The sequence below is a fragment of the Rhincodon typus genome, chromosome 30, assembly GCF_021869965.1.
Source record: "Rhincodon typus isolate 14 chromosome 30, sRhiTyp1.1, whole genome shotgun sequence".
Lineage (NCBI taxonomy): Eukaryota > Metazoa > Chordata > Chondrichthyes > Orectolobiformes > Rhincodontidae > Rhincodon > Rhincodon typus.
In genome coordinates, this window is record NC_063361.1 from 36,372,953 (window position 1) to 36,395,631 (window position 22,679).

Genomic DNA, 22,679 nt, shown 5'->3' on the forward strand with positions numbered 1-22,679 from the left:
TTCTTTTTCTTCACAGATGCTGCCAGACCTGTTGAGCTTTTCCAGCAATTTCTATTTTGTTTCCGGATTTAAAGCATCTGCAGTCCTTTTGTTTTTTTTATGCTGTATATATAAAAACGGTTATTTCCCTACTGGATTGATTGATAAGAATTATTCACATGCAGAGTGTGGTTAGAATGTAATATTCACTCCTACAGGAAGTACTCTAGATCAGAAATATGACTTGGGATACTTTCATATGGGACTTGCTGAGGCTGTGAAACGATTAGAAATAGGAAGGTGCTTTGGACATGACATGGCAGAAATAGGCCATACAGCCCAGTGTCTCAATCAGGCTGAGACTTGGTCACTGAAATGGGCAACACAGCACAGGTTAGGTGGACTGAATGGCCTGATTTTGTTTAATGGCTAATTTTGATTCTCTTACAAGAGAAGGATAGGCGAAACAGCTTGTGAAGATGTGAATTGTGCATTCGGTAATCCAGGGTTTTATTTTGTCTGCAGGAAGGATTAGATCCTCTTCTCTCCACACTGGTCCAGCTGTTGGCTTCAGATGACATTAACGTGTTGACCTGTGCTACTGGTATTCTTTCGAATCTGACCTGCAACAATGCCAGGAACAAGATGGTGGTCTGCCAGGTGGAAGGCATTGAGGCCCTGGTCCACACAGTACTGAGAGCGGGTGACAAGGAGGACATCACTGAACCAGCTGTCTGTGCTCTCCGCCACCTCACCAGCCGACACCCTGATGCTGAGATTGCCCAGAATAAAGTGCGCTTAAAGTATGGTATCCCTGGAGTTATCAGGCTTCTGAATCAGCCCTTCCACTGGCCACTGATCAAGGTGAATAGGGGATCAGTGTAACGGTGACCATGCTTTCAGGAGATGGGCTACAGAATGTCTTATTTGAGGGCAAGGTGGCATAGTGCCCAGGCTGTTGTGGGGCTGGGGTTGTCGGTGGGGTGGGTAGTTAGTGAGAAATGTGAGTGCACTGTCAGTGCGATGGGGCCTGTCCCACCCAGGCAGTTTATTTGGGTGTGAATGTACTCTGTGACCAAGTAGGTTTGTAATGCAGTTGCCGTGGTTAGAGAGGTCTAGCCCCAAGAGACATGGCCGAGACACAAATCTGCACAATTATTATAGATAAACTGCATTTGTTGATCTCCCTGAGAGAAGGGAACAGCCCCTACAGAGTTTGGCCTGCATGTGACTCCAGTCCTGGGTTTCAGAATTTGTTCTCTGGGGAAGGGTCACTTCTTGGACAAATAACTTCATTATTCCTAATTGCCCTTGAAGGTGGCTGTGAGCTGCAACCTTGAGCTGCTGCAGTCTGGATGGGACTATGCCTCTCTAACACCACAGTGGTTACACAATGATGCAAAGAATTTGTCGCAGAATATGACTTGCTTTCCTTGTGAAAGCTTGAGCTGGGGTTTAAGGGAATAGGGTGAGGGGGGCATGGGTCTGGGTGGGATGCTCTTCAGAGGGTCAATGCAAACTTGATGGGCTGAATGGCCTCTCTTTGCCCTGTAGGGATTCTGATTCTGAAAACTCAAACCAGTCTGGTTGCTCAATTTTGCTCTCGTTCAAAGAACAATTGCTTTTTTCCAATGCTGTGATATGTGCAGGTGATTGAATGCATCCAGGATGTACTTAATCTGAAGGTTATGCTCAGCTGTACACTCCCTACTTGGGGAGGGAGTGGGGAACTAGGCAGTCGTAGCATCTGTCCACATGAGCAGCTCAGTCTGTTAAGGACCGGGGAGGATCGAGCAACTTTTGGACAGTCTGAAACTACGACCAAAGTGAAATGAAGGGGCTGTCGCTCTGATCCCCATGCTTTCAGCATGATGTTATCTCAGCCATTTTTATATTTTCTGTCTCTTTCTGTTGCTAGGCCACTGTTGGACTGGTTCGTAACCTGGCACTGTGCCCGTCTAACCATGGTCCTCTCCGTGAGAGTGGTGTCATTCCTCAACTTGTCCAGCTCCTGGTGAAAGCTCACCATGAAACACAGCGTCAAGCTTCTGGAGGTGGACAACAGCAATACATGGTACATAAATGTGACTCCAGATTGCACATCTTGCATCCAACTCTATCTCAACCTGCTTGTGCGGCTCTCCTGTCAGCTGTCTTAAAATATTTGTGGTATATGTCAAACTTTCAACTGTTAAATTTTCTGCCACGTGCGTGCAAAGATTGGACACAATCTAGCGATGCCTCCGTTGGTCGAGCAGCTGACTGCTTGGGATCCCACAATTATATTGGCTGCTTTTGGTGGAATCTTGAAGCTACTTTCCTGTTTACCTCAAATTTGTCAATGCTGTTAAGGGTGGGGATTTTTATATTTTAAAAAAAAAAAGTTTGAAGTAAGTTAATTACAAAGTAATGCACTGTGTGCACAATACATGCATGGGATTAACAGCATCTGTACTGACCTGTGATCTGTCAGGATGGAGTACGAATGGATGAGATTGTTGAAGGCTGCACTGGAGCACTACACATTCTGGCTCGGGATTCCAACAACCGTGCTGACATCACTCGGCTAAACACAATCCCACTGTTTGTTCAGGTAAAACTGAGTTAAAATAAAGCCCTATCCTTCCTTTTCAGCTCTTCCGTAGTCCAAGTTCAAACCAAATGTGAATTGTGTTTGAATGCAATTACTATATTTATATATCAACTTTTCTCACCCTGAAACTATTTACAGCTAGTCAAATCTATCTGACGTGTGCTCAGGGGCCCTACCACTCCCCAATCACCTCCATTGTGCAATTCATGCGTTTCCACATTTTGTAATATATTAAAAATTAAAATACAGTTACCTACAAGGAGAGTTAATTGGTTTATCTTTTTCTTTGAGAATTGCTTTTTGTGTATACCAGTACCTTTTATCCAATCAATTCATTTAATTCTTATTGCATTTAATCACTTTCTCAGCAAGTGGTGATAAGATTAGTAACATTGGACTAGTAATAAAAATATTAAACAATTTTTTGCTATTATGTGTGAAATGCTTTTTCCCCAAACTGTCAGTAGGTGATTCTCAAGCTGTCTTTAAGCAATCATTAATCTCTTGTAAAGCTGAGTGTTGTTACAAGGATACTGGTGCAATGATAATGATATAAACTTCTGGAAATATTTGAAAGCAGTATAACATTGGGCAATGTCTGGAGGATTTGATTAACCCTGTGTTTCCACCTATTGCTAAGTGTTATCCAGTGACACACTCTGGGAGCTCTGTGGACACTGGTTTAAAGACAGAAAGGACTCTATCTCCTCTTCCCCACACCACACTTCCCCAGCTCCGAAAACACGCGACATGGGAAGAATTGGGTTGTGCCTGAAACTGTTTCCCAGTAACAGGAGGGGTTGTTGACTCCTTCTATCAGTAATGCAACTACATCTTGAATGTGTTGTTATCTCTCAATGAGGATGTTTCTATTCAGATTGCTGTGTGGTTTGCTCATCATGCTGTTGTCTTGTTTCTCTAGCTCCTGTACTCTCCAGTTGAGAATATCCAGCGTGTGGCTGCTGGGGTTCTCTGTGAACTTGCACAGGACCGAGAAGCAGCAGAGGAGATAGATCAAGAGGGAGCCCCAGCACCCCTCACTGAAATGTTGCACTCCATGAATGAGGGAATAGGTGAGTGACTGATAGATGTTCTCTAATAATGTCCACTGCTAGCCCTGGGATGGGAAAGGGGTCTCTCAGACCAGGTGACTGAGGGAGAGGCACTGTGTCTGGTCCCCACCTGTGAGCAATAAGGAGAAAGAAAAGTGAGCCAGGGCTCCTCGACGTTGAAATGTCACGTCATATCACAGAAGGAACTAATCAAAGTCTTGAATAAAATTGAATCCTATAACACGTTTCAAATGGGGACAGTTGGTGTCTGAAACAAAAGTCAGCTGAATCCTGAAGAGATCTGAATCCCAAGCATTTAGATAGATGTGAGGGAGAACACAAAGGAAAACAGGAGAAGGATAACAAAGGAATCATATAGGGTATAGCATGAAGATTACTCCTTTCACTTAAAATATAGTTATCTAATGTCTGCTGTATTTACTGGAACCAGTTAAAGGCTTTGAATGAAAGAAAGGGCAATTTTATTATCCACTAACCCTGATAAAAAGATAAAGATGCAATATCAAGCATGTACACGCACATGGGACCAAAATTAAAGAAGGATTATGTCATGTACAAAAGGAATATGGAGCTTAAAAGCCCTTGATGTTTTTGAGGTGTAAGATTTTACCCTGAAACCATCGAATGCAGATTATTTAATTGATGTCCACGTTCAGCACGGAATATCTTGGTTCTCCTCGAGTCCTTAATGTTGCAATGTTTCTTTCCTTTTCACCAATTCTGTCTCTGGGCACTTTCTCTTCTTAAGATGCCAGGGAGAACACTAGTCTCCACCTGGTTCCAACTCTTCAGTCAAAAACCCATCTCCCCTGCTCTTTCAAAAATAATCTTTCGAAATGCAAATTATGTATTTCATTATTTCCAAACTTGACAATTGCAGGTGATGACTTACATCTGCAATATATGAAAGTTATTATACAGATGTAACTTAAGGCTGCATTTGTAGCCAGTGCCACTGCTAGGTGGAGCACTAGACATGCATGTGTAAAATCTGTGTGGCATTTGAACCCTCATCTCAGAAGTCTCATCTAATCTAATTGCTACTATTTTGCATAGACATATAAATGTTTGAATGAAGAATTGTCCAGTTCTGGTCACCCACTTGTAGGAAGGATATTATAAAAGTGGAGATTATTATTAAGCTGGTTCAAAAGATATTTACCAGGATGTTGCAGGGTATGGAAGGTTTGAGTTATAAAGAGAGGCTGGATAGGCTGGGACTTTTTTCACTGGAGCATACGAGGTTGAGAGGCGACGACCTTTTAAAAGCTTATAAAATAATGAAGGGTACAGATAGGGTTAATAGTGGTTGTCTTTTCCGTAGGGTGGGCGATTTCAAGACTGGGGACACATTTTTAAGGTGAGAGGAGAGAAATTTTAAAAAAAGACATGAGGGGCAGTCTTTTTTACATTGAGGGTAGTTCGTGTGGAATGAACTTCATGAGGAGATGGTGGATGCAAGTACAGTTACAACGTTTAAAAGACATTTGGATAAGTACATGAATAGAAAGGGTTTGCAGTAGTAAGGACCAGGAGCAGGCAGGTGGGACTAGTTTAGTTTTGGGATTATGTTCGGCATGGACTGGTTGGACCGAAGGGTCTGTTTCTGTGCTGTATGACTCTCTGAATTGAGAAAATGCTGTGATTATTAGTTAAGAAACAACTTGTACATCTGATCTCAACAAGTAGGGCAGCACAGTGGCTCAGTGGTTAGTACCGCTGCCCCTCAGCTCCAGGGACCCAGGTTCGATTCCAGCCTCAGGCGACTGTGTCTGTGTGGAGTTTACACATCCTACCCGTGTCTGCGTGGGCTTGCTCCGGGTGCTCTGGTTTCCTCCCACAGTCCAAAGATGTGCAGGCTAGGTGGCCATGGGAAATTGCTCGTAGTGCCCAGGGATGTGTAGGTTAGGTGGGTTAGACATGGGAAATCAGGGGAGTGAGTCTGGGTGGGATGCTGTTCAGAGGGGCAGCGTTGACTTGTTGGGCCGAATGGCCTGTTTCCGTACTGTAGCGATTCTATGATGAGCAAGTACAGAATTGCATCCCTCCCAAAACAATGAGCCTGCATCTTCACTTTGGGCAACAAGAACCTAAAGAACTGCAGATGCTGTAAATGAGAAACAAAAACAGAAGTTGCTGGAAAAGCTCAGCAGGTCTGGCAGCATCTATGAGGAGAAATCAGGGTTAATGTTTCGAGTTCAGTGACTGAAGAAGGGTCACCGGACCCAAAACGTTAACTCTGATTTCTCTTCACAGATGCTGCCAAACCTGCTCAGCTTTTCCAGCAACTTGTCTTTTTGTTTTACTTTTTTAGGCAAATTGTCTGCAAACATTAATTGTTTTGTGGCACACGATCAGTCTTGAATCTGGGATATTTCCATCCTTCTTTTGGAGGAAACCCTTTTTATAGGAGCTGCAGGAAGCTGAAGTTTTGAAAATTATTTAATTGTTAAATAAAGAAACAGGATTCATTCAGTGTTGCAGAAGTTGTTTGAGTATACTGGTGAGATTATGCAGCTGGCTCCAAGCAGCTATCCTGGAGGGAGACTCTGAAATCAAAGATGAAATGAGGGAATTTTACACCAGACTGGCCGTATCAGTTTGTCTTTTGGGGGAAAAAAATATAAATTTCAGTTCTGATGGTTTAGATTATTCCTCGTTGGCTTCGTGAAACTTGGCTAACCTGTGTGGTCAGTTGATTGTTGAGGCAATCAGTACCTTTCCTCCTTAAATCTGTCAGTCCATTAATATCCTTAACATCGAAATCAGATGGTGGAATTAGAAAATAAATAGTCCCTATTTTATCACTATCGTAATACTGTAACCTGCATGAGTCAGTGGTGACCTGTTGTATTGGGGAATGCTCATGCAGTTGTTAATTTAGTGCTCCCACTCCCTCTCGGAATTTCAGATTTACACTTGTGAGCAGTGGTCAGTAACCTTTCTCTCTCTATTCTGCAGCCACCTATGCTGCTGCAGTGCTCTTCCGGATATCGGAAGACAAACCTCAGGATTACCGGAAGCGACTGTCTGTTGAATTGACCAACACTCTGTTTCGAAATGACCCAGAGGCCTGGGATGCCGTATGTATTCAATCTTGTGCCACTCTCAGATATTACGTTAGCAAGATTAGGGGCGTCATGGTGGCTCAGTGGTTAGCACTACTGCATCTTGGCACCAGGGACCCCCAGGTTTGATTCCAGCCATGGATGACTGTCTGTGTGGAGTTTGCACGTTCTCAGTGTCTGTGTGGGTTTCCTCCGGGTGCTCTGGTTTCCTCCCACAGTCCAAAATTGTGCAGGTTAGGTGGATTGGCCATGCTAAATTGCCTGTAGTGTCCAGGAATTTGTAGGCTAGATACAATGCTAGTAGCCATGGGAAATGCAGGGCTACATGGTAAGGGGGTGGGTGGGTCTGGGCGGGATGCTCTTTAGAGGGTCAGTGCAGACTCTGGGCCAAATGGCCTTTTTCCACTCTGTAGGGATTCTAAGGTTTAATCTCTAAAAGGGCAGTATCTGGGTACATAAGTGGTTGGCTGGGAGATGGAGTAAAGTTTGTTTGTTTTTTTTTTTTTTTTTCAGCCTGGGAGAAAAATAAATGTTATTAGAATCAATGTTCCAAATATGATGGGAATACCAGGTGAATTCAGTGGCATGGAGAAACAAAGCCAGGAGGTGGATGTTATGATCCCAAGTGATATTACTAGTACACAAGTCAGTGTCATAGAGCATTTTCTTTAGCTGACATGATAATCAGTCACAGAAACAAAGCTCACACGAGCCTGCGGATTCTTTTTAATAAAGAATGGAAGTTTATTATACAAAAAAAGACAAGCAAACCTATCTAAATCAACATTTTTGGTTAAAATGATCTGAAAACAAAGTTCAACTGTGTATCTGTTGCAGTAATTCAAGCCCCTTTGAAAATCACCCCCCAACATAAGTGAGAGGTGATATTTTTGTAAAACGGAGTAGAGTTGGTATTGACATGGTGTAGGCTCAAAATCTTTGACTTGGAAAACTCGCTGAAGCACCTGTGAGGCTGTTAATAAGCAGATACAGTCCTTGGCTTTATAAATAAAGACACAGTTTAAAAAGGAAACTGGTAACTTATGGTAAATCTTTGTTTTTAAAAAAAACTGGCCAGTCTTTAGCTTGGAGAGTATTGTGTTCAATTCTGGGCATCACGTGATGCCAAGACCTTAGAGAGGATGTAAAGGAGATTTACCAGAATGTTCTAGGGATCTGGGACTTTAACTGTGTGGGTAGTCTGGGAGAGCTGGGATCGTTCTGCTTAAGAGGAGGTATAGCTAAGGGGAGATCTGATAGTAATATTCAGGTTATATTGAAGTTTGGTGTAAATCAGAAGAAGCTGTATTCGGGGGCAGGAGGGTTGATAACCAACTAACATAGGTAAGGTTATTGAGAAAGCAGATGTTTCTTTTACACAGATGATCGAAGCGCACAAGTGTTTGGCTTTCTTTGCAAGTTCAGGAGTCGGGATTTCTTCCTCTGTACAAGGCCTTGGTGAGACTTCACCTGGAGTACTGAGTGTACTTTTGCTGTGCTCACCCAAGACAAGGCAAAAAAAAACTTGCCGTAGAGAGTTCAGTGAAGGTTCACCAGACTTATTCCTGGGATGGCTGGTTTGTTGTACGAGGAGAGACTGAGAGAGGGGGATCTTATTGACGTGTGAAGTTCTAATATGAAGGACAGATTAAATGCAGAGATGATGTTTCCTGCAATACATTTAGGACCAGCAGGTGCAGATTAAGAGCTCGCATCTTGGGATGTTGGGTAGGCCACTTCAGACTGGATGAGACGAAATGTCTTCATTCTGGTGATAAACTGACTCCAGTGTGGAGGAGAAGTCACTGAATTTCTATGAAAGAAATAGATTTATCAAAGTTCAAGGTGTCAGACTGTATGGAGAAAGCAGGAGTGTGACATTGAGATAGAGGATCAGCCATAATTGTGATGGTTGGCAGAGTGCTTTCAGTGAGATAACTCGCCTACAGTCCCCACCCCAATCTTTTTCTGTTTCTATGGAAACTGTTGCCTGAAAGGGCAATGGAACCAGATGCAAGTTATCCCTCTTTTTAAAACAAGTCATAATGTTTTGAGAACGTGTAGAGGGGTAGTAAGTGTGTCAACTGAGTAGCATGATGGGCACAATTCTACTCTGCTGTCTAACACACATTTTCTACTGACTCTATGTGCCTGGGTCTGAAAGCCATTTCTTTTGTCAGCTCCTAGTTTGGGGGAATGGGAGGGAGGGGGATAATCCTAAAACCTGGCAATACTTGTCCACGTGTAACTAGTAAGGAATATACATTTCTATAACGCCATTCACAATCTTGACCCCTCAAAGAATTTTACAGCCAATGAAGCAAGGTTGCTGTTGCAACACAGGACGTTTGGCAGGCAATTTGAGCACAGCATGATCCCACCATTAGCTTTGTGGTAATGACCAGATTCATTACTGATTTGAGGGAAATACCGGTCAGGATACTGCGATGCTCCCTTGCTCTTATTCAGAAGCAGAGGTTGGGTCATTGAATATGTTTGAGGCTGAGTTACAGATTCTGGATCTGCAGTGGAACTGAGGCCAGTTGGTGGGTGTGGGGGTGGGGTCTGGATGGTGCAGGAAAGTGGAGCTAAAGCCACAATCAGATCAGCCGTAATGCTGTGACTGGTGGGCTGATGTATGAGGAGTGGGACTCATTCCTGACTGAGTTGGGAGATTCTGTGACTCACTGAGCCACAGACAGTAAGAACTGTTGGGCATGCTCAACCTGGAATCTTACTGTAGTGAGAGTTGAGCTTTCTATGGCTGGATTGATAAGAGGTGACTAGGGTGGGGGGATGGTATTGGAGGGGTTGGTAGATGGGGCATGATTGTTCTCATGTGAACTGTTTGTGACCAGACAATCCGAATGCTTCAAAGTGATGTGAACAAGTGATCGATTCTCTAAAGCAAAGTAGCCTTTGGTATGCGGGCTGAGGGTCAGGGAAGGGAACATGGAGAAGAAAGGTGTGGAGGGAATTAAGTAGTGGTCAAGTATGTGGTCTTCCTAGACCCCTGCTAACACTTACTCTTTAATCTCCCCAGGCTGAGCGGCTGATGGTTGCAGATACCTGTCATGATGGTAAGTGTAAGGACCAGCAGTCAATTCGTTCTTTGAAGCATCTCACTTAAACTGCTCCAGGTTCCTGATTCCCAATGGAGAGTCTCTGCACGTAGTCTTTGTTTGTTCATATTTATGTCTCATTTGTGCATTAATATCTCTGGGTGTTGGTTAGCTCAGTTGCCGAACAGCTGGTTCGCAATGCAGAGTGATGCTAAAAGTGCAGGTTCAATTCCTGCACAGCCTGAGATCTCAACCTCTCCCCTTGCCTGAGGCATGGTGACCCTCAGGTTAAACCAGCGCCAGTCATCTGTCTCTAATGAGATAGCTGCCCAATGGTCCAGTAGGGGTGTGGTGACTTTACCATTTAATAGCTATAGTTAGACATTCACATCTAGGTAGATGTGTAGGATATGGAGATGGATATATGTATCAGTTTTAGGACTGACAATTAGTAACTCAAAGGCAAAATACTGGAGATGCTGGAAATCTGAATCAGGGAATGCCGGAGAAACTAATCTGGCAGCATCTGTGAAGAGAAAAACAGAGTTAATGTTTTGAGTGTGGCACATCTCTTCTTCTTCAGAGCCTCTTTTCTTCTGAAGCAGTCTTCTAAAGAAGAGTCATTGCAGACTCAGCATTAACTCTGCTTCTCTGTTCACAGATGCTTCTAGGCCTGCTGAGATCCTCCAGCATTCAATAACTCCTCCACTTCCACATTATTATGTGCACTGTTCTTGCGGTCTGACTGGGGGCTGTTTGTTAGAGTGGGGTGATAGTAAGTGTCGTTTCTGCACCCCCACCCCTGCTGTACGTGAGACGCTATTGGGACCATGTGCTACAGAGTCTGAGAGAGTCTGGCAATTGTACTGAACCTGCCAGTCACACTCTGCCTTTAGCTTTCTAGACTGGAGGTGGTTCAGAGACTTGAACCAATTAATACACTCCTGAACAGACTCTGAGCAGCTCTGCTGTTAGAGGCAGTCAAGTGCATTCATTGGAATGGGAGGAGATGACATTCCTCAAATAAACTGTTATTGGATGAACTCTGACTCATTTGTGGCATTTCTTTTAAAAATGCAAATTGCTTGAAAAGCATTCCTCCCTCCTCCTGAGAATGAAATTGACCGGCGTTATGGAAATCCAGAGGGTGAGTTGGAAATGGACCATGAGTTGATTGCTTCTGATGGACTGTACTCAATGGACAGACACGGGATGTTGTCGGATGAGCCAATGAATTCGTATCCATGCTAGAGCTTGCAAGCATCATTCCACAAGGTAGGACCATCTTCTGGTCAAATTCTGGTAATTTTGCAAAATGTCAAAATGGTTTGATTTGCAGTTTTTTAAAATTCACTCGGGATGTAGGCATCTCCTGGCTAGGCCAGCATGTATTGCCCATTCCTAATTGCCCTTTGGACAGTTGAGAGTCAACCACATTGCTGTGGTCTGGAGTCACATGTAGGTAAGGATCGCAGTCTCCTTCCCTAAAGGACATTAGTGAACTAGCTGGGTTTTTCCTGACAATCGGCAATGGATTCACGGTCATCATTACACCCTTATTTCCAGATTCTTTATTGAATTCAAATTCCACCTTCTGCCATAGTTGGATTTGAACCTAGGCCCCAGAACATTAACTGGGCCTCTGGATCAATAGTCCAGCGATACTGCTTCTAGGGCACTGCCTCCCATTGCAAATTTCACAAGAGTGGGACCAATTGGATAGTTCCTTTCAAAGAGCAGGCAATGATGTGATGGGTCAAATGGTCTCCTGTCAATGGTGTTGAATCCTTCTTTACATTTTGGGGGAATATAAATTTTCTGTAATAAAACATACCAAGCAACATCTTTAATTTGTGGGACTAGGCACCACTCTGGCTGATCAAGTTTCCTAAATTTTAAATGATAAATGTTTGTTGCTTTGAATCATTTTAATGTGGGGCTGACATTTGGGAGATTCATCTCAAAGGATGAAACAACAAAGAGACTCTAACATATCTGTTGTGGTCTCCCATCATCCCAAAGCATTTTACTCCAAGCCAATGAGGTATTTTTAAAATGTAGTCCTATTTGTAATGTGGAGGAGACAGCAGAAAATTTACACACAGCATGAACCCACCGAGAGCAGTGCTATGTGTAACCAGGTAATTTGTTCTTTTGGTTGTAGGTTGAGGGATGGTTATTGGCCCCTGCAGATAGTGGGAGTGGGTGGAAGTACTTCCTTTTGAATTAGTGGCCATGGGATCACAGCTGGATAATGTGCTTTACTGCATCATCAGAAGGGTGGTGTTTCAGACAGTACAAAGTTTCCTCCATAGTGCTCTAGTAGAGTTTTGCCTTAGACTGTGGATTCAGGTCTCTGGGTTGGGGCTTGCCCCCATGATTCACTGAGGCTATCCAATCAGTCACCAGTTAACATCATACAACACATTTGTCAACAAACCAGCTGAGATCTTCTGTGCCTCTGGTCTGAGGATCGACATTGAGGGAGATCCCCTTCAGAGTTGGTGTGTTTCCATTGCCATTCACTGACAACCAGCACCGTGCTGGGGTTGGGAAGGGGGCACAGGGCTGCTCGTGGTTTTGATGGTTGCGATGAATAGCCTGAAGACACTCTCATCATCGCATGGTGATGGTCACTTCACCCTTCACAAAGTCTGGCTGCAGCAATGTTGATCTTGATCAGGATGTGAATGGATGGACAATAAGCAACAGCGATGATGGTTCACTTTGCTGCTGGATTTGAGGATGACCGAGGTGATGAGTAAATAACCAGCAGCTGAGAATCCTCTCTACTGAGGAGATTGGTTAAGGGTTTTTTATTTTTAGTGAATGATTTTTGGTTCTGCTAATTCTGACTCTAATTTTTCTCTTGACAGCCTTGAAATGCAGATGAGGTTCAAGAGGGATCAGCAAAACTGCTTTTAACTGAGTTTGTGTGTGGCAGAGACTTGGATATTGAATAGAAGTGCCTAACACTCAGAGGAAAGCCTGTGGGAAGCATTTCGAAGCTGAAGCCTTTCAGTGTGGGACTAATTGAGGAAATATTTGGTGTCAGGAATGATTTGAGTGAGCAAACTCCAATCTGTCTAAAGGTTTCTGTCCTGTTTAATCAGCTTCTCTAGAATGTGATCTTCAAAGGGAAAAATAAAATCTTCCCCTGGAAATTCCCTTTTCCCAGCTGTGAAAGCTACAAATTACCAAAGCATTATTTTATTTTTAAACCAGTTTCATTCTCACTTTAGAACATTTAGGGTTACTTTACATAAAATGTTTGATCTCCTCTCTTTCTAGTTAGTGCAGATAATTGAGCGAGTGTCTGTGAAGATATCTGCTTGCACGTGACTGGTGAGCTTTTAATTGTTCTGGGCCAGTCCCCAAGGAGTCCACTAAAAGCATCAAAAAGAAACTTTCATTCTCCGTATGTAATCTACACTTGCCTTGCTGATGTTTAACTGCCTGCAGATGGGAGGGAATTATTCACCTGGGAGAGTGTGAATCAATAAGTCATGATCAGAGTTTTTTTTTGTTGAATTAATTAACGTAGATTTAGCGGATGAACCAGCATTCATTCATTTTTAATGAGCAGAAAGTGATGCTGAGAGTGTGTCTCTTTGTTTCCCTCTCTGAGTCCTTCACTCCACCTTCTGTTCAGTAGTTCTGCATCCAGCCCATTCAATGGGCTGCCATTTGGTCTTCGCCAGTATGTAGGAGCTTCAGTAAGGGTATAATTTTGGGGAGTCAGCAGAGACTTATAGCTTGGTTTTAAAGTTCATCTGACTGGTGATGGGGAACTGAGATAGTCTGGATTTGATCTGCAGTAAACCCCGTGGTTCTAAGTCCCTCTGTGATGTGCATAAATGAGGCAGTTAGGAAGAGTATGTATTGATGCTTTGTCAATCCCAATTTATTGGTCTTTATATTAATGGTGGCTGGTGTTTTGTGTGGTTTTCTGCTGTAACCATTTTAAACAGCTTTTTGGACTAATTGCAGTTTTCCTTTGTAAATTGTATGGTGATGCAGGTCATTCATACAGTGCATGATTTCAATCAACCAACTTTGATAACTCCTGTAAGTTTTTGTAAAAAGCAAATTAAAAACAATATACCACAGATTGTCTTGGCTTCTGCTTTTTCAAAAATATCACAGAACAGGAACAAAAAAAAGGGGAAAGACCTCCTTTGGTTCAATGGATTTGATTTGATCATAACTCACATACATTTCCCCCTTTATCGACCCGACCCGACCCGACCTGACCCAACCATCCAGTCTCTATGGGGAAAGATATTTATGTTTGATCAAAGGATATTGATACAATCGGGCAGATCTCTGTAAGAACAAAAGCAGTCCATTCAGACCCTCAGACCTGTCCACTGTTCGATTTTAATCTTGGCTAATCTGTACTTGAATTCCACTTGCCCACCTCAGCTCCTTGTTTTTTGACATTCGAACCTATCAAAAGTCCATCATTCCACAGTTGGGAGCTCCACTATCCACTCCCTTCGGAAGACTGAGTTCCACATCTCCACTGCCCCTTTTAAAAAATGCATTATTAGTCCACAATTGAGTAGACCCATCCCAAATAGTCCACCCCACTGGCATAAATTAGTATCTCTATGAATAATTTCATCATGGGGTGAGGATTCTGGGTAATCCAAGATGGAGGACTGGAAAAAGTTGTGGCTGTAAAGAGTTGCTCCTTATTTTTTGAGGTATTTTCAGTGTTGGAGCTGATTTCCTTAAATTCTAGGAGCAGTAATTACTGTTCTATAAGGTGTTGTATTGTTTTGAAAGTTTAAGGGGGATAAAGTCAAAACAGCACTTTTAAAAAAGGAGGAAGAGAGATAAAGGTAGTGACCCAGGTGGGAAGTGAGACAAATGGAGCAGTGAACCTGCACAGCTGACTGCCTGTGCTGTTTAGTTTAGAGAATCTCTCGACATCAGAGTTCATCTAAGAAAAATAAACAAACAGTCAAATTCTGTATGGAATGAGCTGCCAGAGGAAGTGGTGGAGACAGGTACAATTACAACATTTCAAAGGCATCAGGATGAGTATATGAATAAGAAGGGTTTAGAGGGATATGGCCCAAATGCTGGTCAATGGGGCTAGATTTCTTCAGGATATCTGGTCGCCATGGACGAATTGGACTGAAAGGTCTGTTTCTGTGCTGTCCAGCTCTGACTATGACTCTATGATTACATCAGCCCTGTCCAAACAAAGCTAAATCCAGGGAGAATCAAAATCTCCTGTCATTTGGTCATTGCAACATTCTTATTGTAATAAGGGGAGGAGCATAATTTTCACCCTTTTAATTTGTAGCTGCTCAGCAATAAAGAGCCCTGACATTGCTTCAGTTAAGCTGGGCAACAGATACACAGGAACACCGCCTCCTGCAAGTTCCCCTCTAAGCCACTCACCATCCTGACTTGGAAATATATCGTCGTTCCTTCACTGTCGCTGGGTCAAAATCCTGGAATTCCCTCCCTAAGGGCATTGTGGTCTGCCTACTACACATGGATTAAGTGGTTCAACAAGGCAGCTCATCACCATCTTCTCAAGGGCAACTAGGGATGGGCAGTAAATGCTGATCCAGCCAGAGATGTCCACAAATGAATAAAACAAAGAAATCTGAAGCTGTATAGAAACCTTTTGTTCACTGTCAGTTGTTGAAGTGGGAAGCAATGAGCCCAGTTAGGTTTTTCCTGATCTTTAGCTTTTGCTCAGTGTCAAAGAAATTTATTTTCCTCTGATTTGACATCAGAGTGCAGAACTGGGTGCTGCATTTGAAGCAATTTATTTAGATCCAGAACGATAGTAATTGAATAACTTTCTGACTCTTCAAGCTTGACATTGCCCAGTGCCCTTTGCCAATCGTACAGAGTTCATGCTCCAGTTCTTTGCCAGTAATTGCCCCCGAGGTGAGAGAATAAGTCAGCAATCAAACTGTTTGTGTTCTGTGTAGAGAGCTCTGTATTCTGTATTGCTTGAATGCACTGTTTTATCAGGATTGGCTGCTGTGAACCTTTCTCTCCCTCTGAAGCGTTGCCTCGAATGATCAGGAAAGTAATGAGAATGAACTCCATGTCCAACTATCCACCCTTTCCCTCTCGCTCTATCCTCTCTCTCTCTCCGTCTACCTCCTCAGCCTGACCCCAATTTCCTCCCTCTTGCTCTATCCTCTCCCTCTCCGTTTACCCCCTCGGCCTGACCCCTCTTTCCAAAAGGTGATTGCTTCTTGCTGGAGAAGGGCTGCTGGGCTCTGCTCAGTATCATGGGGTTAATACCAATGAAGTGTTTACTGGCATATTCCACTGCAGAGGGCATCACAGCTGGGTGCATTCTTGAAGAACATGGATGCACTTGTACCCAGTTTTACTGACCGGCCAAGCAAGTGAGCATTGACTGACCCTTGATGCATGTTTTTCACAGTCATGTACTGGTACTGAGGCTAAATAAAGGAGCATGGGTGTAGGATTGACTTTTATCTAACACCTTCCAGGAATGAGGCTATGTCAGACTTGGAAACACCATTCACTCTGAGTGTTAGTGGTATGTCCTATCCCTTGATGAGTGAAAGAACATTAGTTTCCCCAAACCCTTCCACCACCCTTTCAGTGCATCCTGTCCTAGATCACAGCAGCTGACCACTTTGGGAGGGGGGTGGGGGAAGAAACTCTTAAAAAGAATTGATAAAAGAAAAAATACTGCAGGGTTAGAGCCAAAACAAACTCTGAGTCAAATAGTCACCTCCTGAGTTCAGAGACTCCCATGTGCCCTCTGGTCTTTTTGGTAATTACCAGGAGTCTCTGCCATCTGGTAACTGACCTTCCTGCCAGTTTTGCAGCAGCATAATGATCTGTCTCTGATCCCTGCTGTTGTTTAGGAGGGCAACTGATGTCCCACCAGCTGAACCATCCCATTGTGCAGTAATTATCCGACTCTGTCTTTCCCAGCAAGTGTTAGACTGCTCTGTTGGCACATGGTTTGTGTGTTGTGTTCAGTTGGCAGCTGTCAGTGTTCTGTAAAGATGAATATAGTGTCTATAAAGTAGATAGATAGCCTCATGGGTCATAAATACCGCTTTGTCTTAGTGCCAGGGCTACATGCCAAGTACAAATACATAACAAACTACCCAAACCCACCCACCCCTGCCCCCCCTCAAATCACAATCTTATCTAATTGCTTATGGATATTACCTACTGTCTGCAGGATTCACACCTTTGTGGCAAATGTTAAGAATCGAAGTGTATAATGGTGAAATGACTCGGTACTTTACAACTACATTTTACAGATTTAAAGGTCAAATGAATAATTTACAACATTTTGATACTGAAGTGTCAGACAAATGCTGTTACTTTTCCCATCTTGCTTATCTCACTGATGACTTGCCGAAACCAATGAGATACACTTGGGGCTGTAAGGTGTGCCGTTTTACGCACTGTATTCCAGCAACTCTATCCATTGGAAACAGAGTTAATTCTGATTTACAAGGAAACTTCTTCAGGGGAACTCGTAAATCCTGAGCTGTAATTTGCTTTCTGTTGCCAATTATCATGTTCATCCAGCTCCCTCTCACTATCACTCAGTAACCCCTGTCCCCCTCCTGCTGTGTGACTGACTGCAAGGTTGAGCTCTCTCACGTGCTCATTGATGGGTAGAAGAGAGAAAACTTGAGGAAGGCACCAGAGAGTCAGCTTGAAACCTCCCAGATACCAATATCCAATCCGAGAACATTCAGGAATTATTTTGTTGGGGACTGAAAATAATGAAGGTATTGGATATGAATATACAAATTAGGGATAGCAGTAAGCCATTTGGCCCCAGGAGCCTTTTCTTTTCTATTCATTTGTGGGATGTGGGCATCGCTGCCTGGGTCAGCATTTCTTGCCCATCCTAGTTGCCCTTGAGAAGGTGGGGGTGAGCTGCCTTCTTGAACTGCTGTAGGCCACCTGCTGTAGGTTGACCCACAATGCCCTTAGGGAGGGAATTCCAGGATTTTGACCCAGCGACAGTGAAGGAATGGAGTCTAAGTCAGGATGGTGAGTGGCTTGGAGGTGGTGGTGTTCCCATATGTCTGATGCCCTTGTCCTTCTAGATGGAAGTGGTTGTGGGTTTGGAAGGTGCTGTCTGAGGATCTTTGGTGAACTTCTGCAGTGCATCTTGTAGATGGTACACACTGCTGCTACTGAGCGTTGGTGGTGGAGGGTGTGGATGTTTGTGGATGTCGTGCCAATCAAGTGGACTGCTTTATCCTGAGTGGTGTCAAGCTTCTTGAGTGTTGTTGGGGCTGCACACGTCCAGGCAAATGGGGAGTATTCCATCACACTCCTGACTTGTGCCTTGTAGATGGTGGACAAGCTTTGAGGAGTCAGGAGGTGAATTACTCACTGCAGTATTCCTCTTCTGTGACTGACACTTGTGTAACTGGTCCAGTTGAGTTTCTGGTCAATGGTAACCCCCAGGATGTTGATAGTGGGGGATTCAGTGATGGTAACACTATTGAATGTCAAGGGGCAAGTGGTTAGATTGTCTCTTATTGGTGATGGTCATAGCCTGGCATTTGTGTGGCGCGAATGTCATTTGCCACTTGTCAGCCCAAGCCAGGATATTGTGCAGATCTTGTTGCATTTGAACATGGACTGCTTCAGTATCTGAGGAGTCACGAATGGTGCTGAACATTGTGCAATCATCGGTGAACGTCCCCACTTCTGACCTTATGATGGAGGGAAGGTCGTTGACGAAGCGGCCGAAGATGGTTGGGCCTAGGGCACTACCCTGAGGAATTCCTGCAGAGATGTCTGGAGCTGAGATGACTGACTTCCAACAAACGCAACCATCTTCCTATGTGTCAGGTATGACTCCAGCCACCGGAGTGTTTGCCCCCTGATACCCATTGATTCCAGTTTTGCTAGGGCTCCTTGATGCCACACTCAGTCGAATGCAGCCTTGATGTCAAGGGCTGTCGCTCTCGCCTCACCTCTGGAATTCAGCTCTTTTGTCCATGTTTGAACCGACGCTGTAATGAGGTCAGGAGCTGAGTGGCCCTGGCAGAACCCAAACTGGGTGTCGCTGAGCAGGTTATTTCTGAGCAGCTGCTGTGTGATAGCACTGTTACTGACACCTTCCATCACTTTACTGATGATCGCGAGGAGACTGATGGGGTGGTAATTGGCCAGGTTGGATTATCCTGCATTTTGTGTACAGGACGTGCTCCACCAATTGATGTGATTACTACATTCTCTGTGACCCTCCTCACCTTGTGACTGTCTCATCTCTTCCTCTGGGGCAGAGCCTTCCAATGTCTCCTCAGATGGAAAACCTTCCTCCTCCTTTCTAATTCTATGGAAGTGGTTTATTTTTAAATTACCTTCTTACAGTTGGATCCTGATTTGAATCCTGCCCATTGGCCCTTATGTTACAGTGCACCATCCAATGGCCCTTCCTGAGCACATGCTGGTCCTATCCTCCAACTCTTCAATTGTGCATTTCCCCAAAAGCCCAACCCCTGGGCCATGCAGCATTGCAAACATCACTCCCCCTCCCCCCCGCAAATCTCCAATTCCCTTCCTGTAAAATATCTGCGCCCATTTCTCCACAACTCTGTGTTGAACCTCACCATTGACCTTCCCTCAAAAAGCCAATAAACAGCCCAATTCCTGAGTCACAGTGAGTGTAAAATTGCATTACCTTAGCCTTGCAGTTACTGAGAGGAAGCTCCGATGTCTTAGTCAAGCTGACAGCTGTACGCAGAGGCACGTTGGGAGATCAGAGATGTTAGAACAGCACAGGAACTCCCAGTATCTCACGGCTGCAAGCTGCTTCCTACACACATTTCTCAATCAATACTTACGATTGTCAATGCACTGACTAGAAACAGCAATAAAACATGCAGAGATCCACAATAGGCAGAGAAAGGCGAGCATTGTTAAGACTCTCCGAATAGAACAGTACACAGTCTGTGCAGTGTGCTTACTCTGACATGTCCTTAAGGAAGAAGGAAACACATTCTCAGCTGCTGCCTAAGGGCATAGAGTCAAGGCTGCATTCTGCTTCAGACACTAATTATCACGTTGTCCCTGTTGAGAGCCAGCTCACTCTCCCACTGCTGTCAGCAATAGTCATGGGTCAGATGCCCCACACCTGCTCCCACACTTGTGTAGGTGTTGTGACCCAGGGCCAGGAACTGGGCTTTGTGTCCCATGATCTTACATGACATTGAAGGTTCAGTGAGCTGGGAGGTGAGGAGAGGGGGCAGCACCCAGTGGTGGGTGATAAGGCAATGCAGTGGGGTTTGTTACATCCACCTGAGAGCGGGCAGGGCTTTGGTTTAAAAACAAAGTGCTGGAGAAACTCGGTAGGTCTGGCAGCATCAGTGGAGAGGGAAACAGTTTTGAGTGCAACATTGTTTGAAATTGGAGTTCTCAAGAAGGGTCACTGGACTTGAAACGTTAACTCTGTTTTTGTCTCCACAGATGCTGCCCGACCTGCTGAGTTTCTCCAGCAATTTCTGCTTTTCTTTCACATTTCCAGCATCTGCATTATTTTTATTGTGGAGCTTTGATTTACTGTCTCACCAAAATGTATCTGTGAGCCTGCAGCATTCTCCTTGTTCAGCTGTGGCAATGTCATTCTGGATTCCACTTTTCTGTTCAGTATCTCCGAGAGCAAGACATAAATAAACCCTGAAAAGGTCGGGAATAAGGACTCTGATTTGTACAGAGATAGGGTTCAGGACCCACTTTGGGCAATTGGAGAGTTAAAATATAGTTTTCTCAAAGAAAGCTGGTAATAAAGCCTGGGATCAGTCAATGTGACCCTCTGAACTGTCTGATCATCACAGAAACTTGACCAACTAGCTTCAGCTTCTTCAGGGAAAGGGACCTGCTGTCCTCAGCTCTTCTGAGCCTTAATAATGTGACTCCAGTTCCTTACCAACTCCCTGTTTGACTCTTAACAGGCCTTTGAAAGGGCCCAATGTGATACCTAGTTGTATCAAACCAACTGCGACTGATTCAGAAAGGCAATTTGTCTATTGAAGGCAACCAGGGATGATTCTTGGGCGACTTGAGAGGAGAGATGTGGAGAGGTTGTTTCCCCTTGTGGGACAGTCTGGGAACAGAGGGTATCATCTCGGAATAAAGGGGTCGCACAATTAAGACAGAGATGAGAAGGAATACTTTCTCTAACGGTAGTGAATCTGTGGAATTCTTTCTCCGAGAGGGCTGTTGAGACTGGGTCATTTAATATATTCAAGACTGAGATAGATTTTTAATCAGGAAGGGGATCAGCGTTATAGGGAAAAGGTAGGAAAGTGGAATTGAGGATGATCAGATCAGCCATGATCTCATTAATAGCAGAATAGACTTAATGTGCTGAATGTCCTACTTCTATAATCTGATCGTTAACATTCTACATCAACCAAAATGAGTTGAAATATATAAATCAATCAAAGCTGTTGAGACAGCTTGCTGAGCATTTCCAAGGGCTAACTGTAGACAGGAAGGAGTCCCAACTCTCCCTGTGGAGTTTGCTGACCTCAGCTTGGGTCCAGAGTGGTCTCTGTATTTCTGTACTAGACAGGGCTTGCCACCTGGTGGGCTGTGCTGCAAAGAACATGATGTGGAGGTGCCAGTGTTGGACTGGGGTGGACAAGGTCAGAAATTACACAACACCAGGTTACAGTCCAACAGGTTTATTTGAAATCACAAGCTTTTGGAGCATCAGTCCTTCCTCAGGTGTTAGTGAGAGAGGTAGTATCAGACACAGAGTTTATAAGTAAAAGATCAAAGGGTCACACCACTGATGAGGATGTACTAAACAAACCTAAGGTGCTGTTAATTCTTTAATCAGTTAGAAGCTTTTAATTGATTAATATGTATATGTAAATCGCCAAATTCCTTTCAAGTCACGGTCCTCACGTGCATACACTCTCCCTCCCTCACACACGCGCACGCACACGCACACACACACACACACTCTCACACATAAACACTCTCCCTCTCTCTCTCTCTCTCTCTCTCCCCCCCCTCTCTCTCACACACATTCTCACACACACACTCCTGCCTTTTTGAACAACTACTGTCCATGTGCTGTAGGTAGACCCACAATACATTGGGTAAGGAACTCCAGGATTTTGATTCAGTGACACTGAAGGAACAGCAATATATTTGCAAGTCAGAATGGTGGGTGGCTTGGAATGGGAACTTGCAGGGGGTGGTGTTCCCATGGATCTGCTGCTCTTGTCCTTCTAGATGGAAGTGGTGGTGTTTTTGAAAGGTGCTGGCTAAGGATCTTTGGTCAATTTCTGCAGTGCATCTTGCAGATAGTACACATTGCTGATACTGTGCATGATGAAAGATGTTTGAATTAGAGTTAACAAGGATCAGGTTGTTGTAAACGCATTGGAAAGAGTTTGGAGTAACTGCAGCATCTCAGTTGTAACCAAGGTTTGTCTTGTGAAAGTGACAATGTACAGCTGTGAATGCTGCCTCACTCACAATGAGAGCTGAGGCTGGAGAAAGAGGGTCTGAACTGAAAGGACACAGACAGGCTGACTATTGGCCGTGGACAGTTAAATGCACAAATGGTGGGTTCTTCAGAAAGTTGGTGCTGAGCTGATTTGCCTGAGTCCATGTTGTCAGGAGAGCTTATATATTTCAGCCACGTGACAATGGAAATGGACTGGAAGAAGACATTATTCCCAACACGTGAAAAGGTGCACAAGGCACAGCCATGAAAACTTGGATGGACAGTCCCGGTGATGGGATGGGCAACAGGGAAACAGCGGAGAACATAACTCCTTGGAGAACAATTGAATTGGAATGATCTCTCCAGATCATTGGTACATTCTCTAGGTGATTCCAGTAACACAGCCAATCACACTCGAGCTCGTGTGTGCAGAGATAT

The 22,679-nt window shown here is 44.1% G+C and overlaps 1 protein-coding gene across 2 annotated transcripts in view; it reads left to right on the top strand.

The window, feature by feature from the left end:
- Positions 1 to 13,884, top strand: part of LOC109923254 (junction plakoglobin-like) — a 70,023-nt gene extending 56,139 nt beyond the window's left edge. For both annotated transcript variants that reach the window (XM_048614631.1, XM_048614632.1), the window contains exons 8-15: positions 505 to 843; positions 1,898 to 2,053; positions 2,453 to 2,572; positions 3,495 to 3,645; positions 6,607 to 6,728; positions 9,757 to 9,793; positions 10,869 to 11,050; positions 12,652 to 13,884. In XM_048614631.1, coding sequence (XP_048470588.1) covers positions 505 to 843; positions 1,898 to 2,053; positions 2,453 to 2,572; positions 3,495 to 3,645; positions 6,607 to 6,728; positions 9,757 to 9,793; positions 10,869 to 11,026 — 1,083 coding nt within the window. In that variant the 3' untranslated portion in view covers positions 11,027 to 11,050; positions 12,652 to 13,884. The remainder of the gene's footprint in view (positions 1 to 504; positions 844 to 1,897; positions 2,054 to 2,452; positions 2,573 to 3,494; positions 3,646 to 6,606; positions 6,729 to 9,756; positions 9,794 to 10,868; positions 11,051 to 12,651) is intronic.
- Positions 13,885 to 22,679: the final 8,795 nt, after the last annotated feature.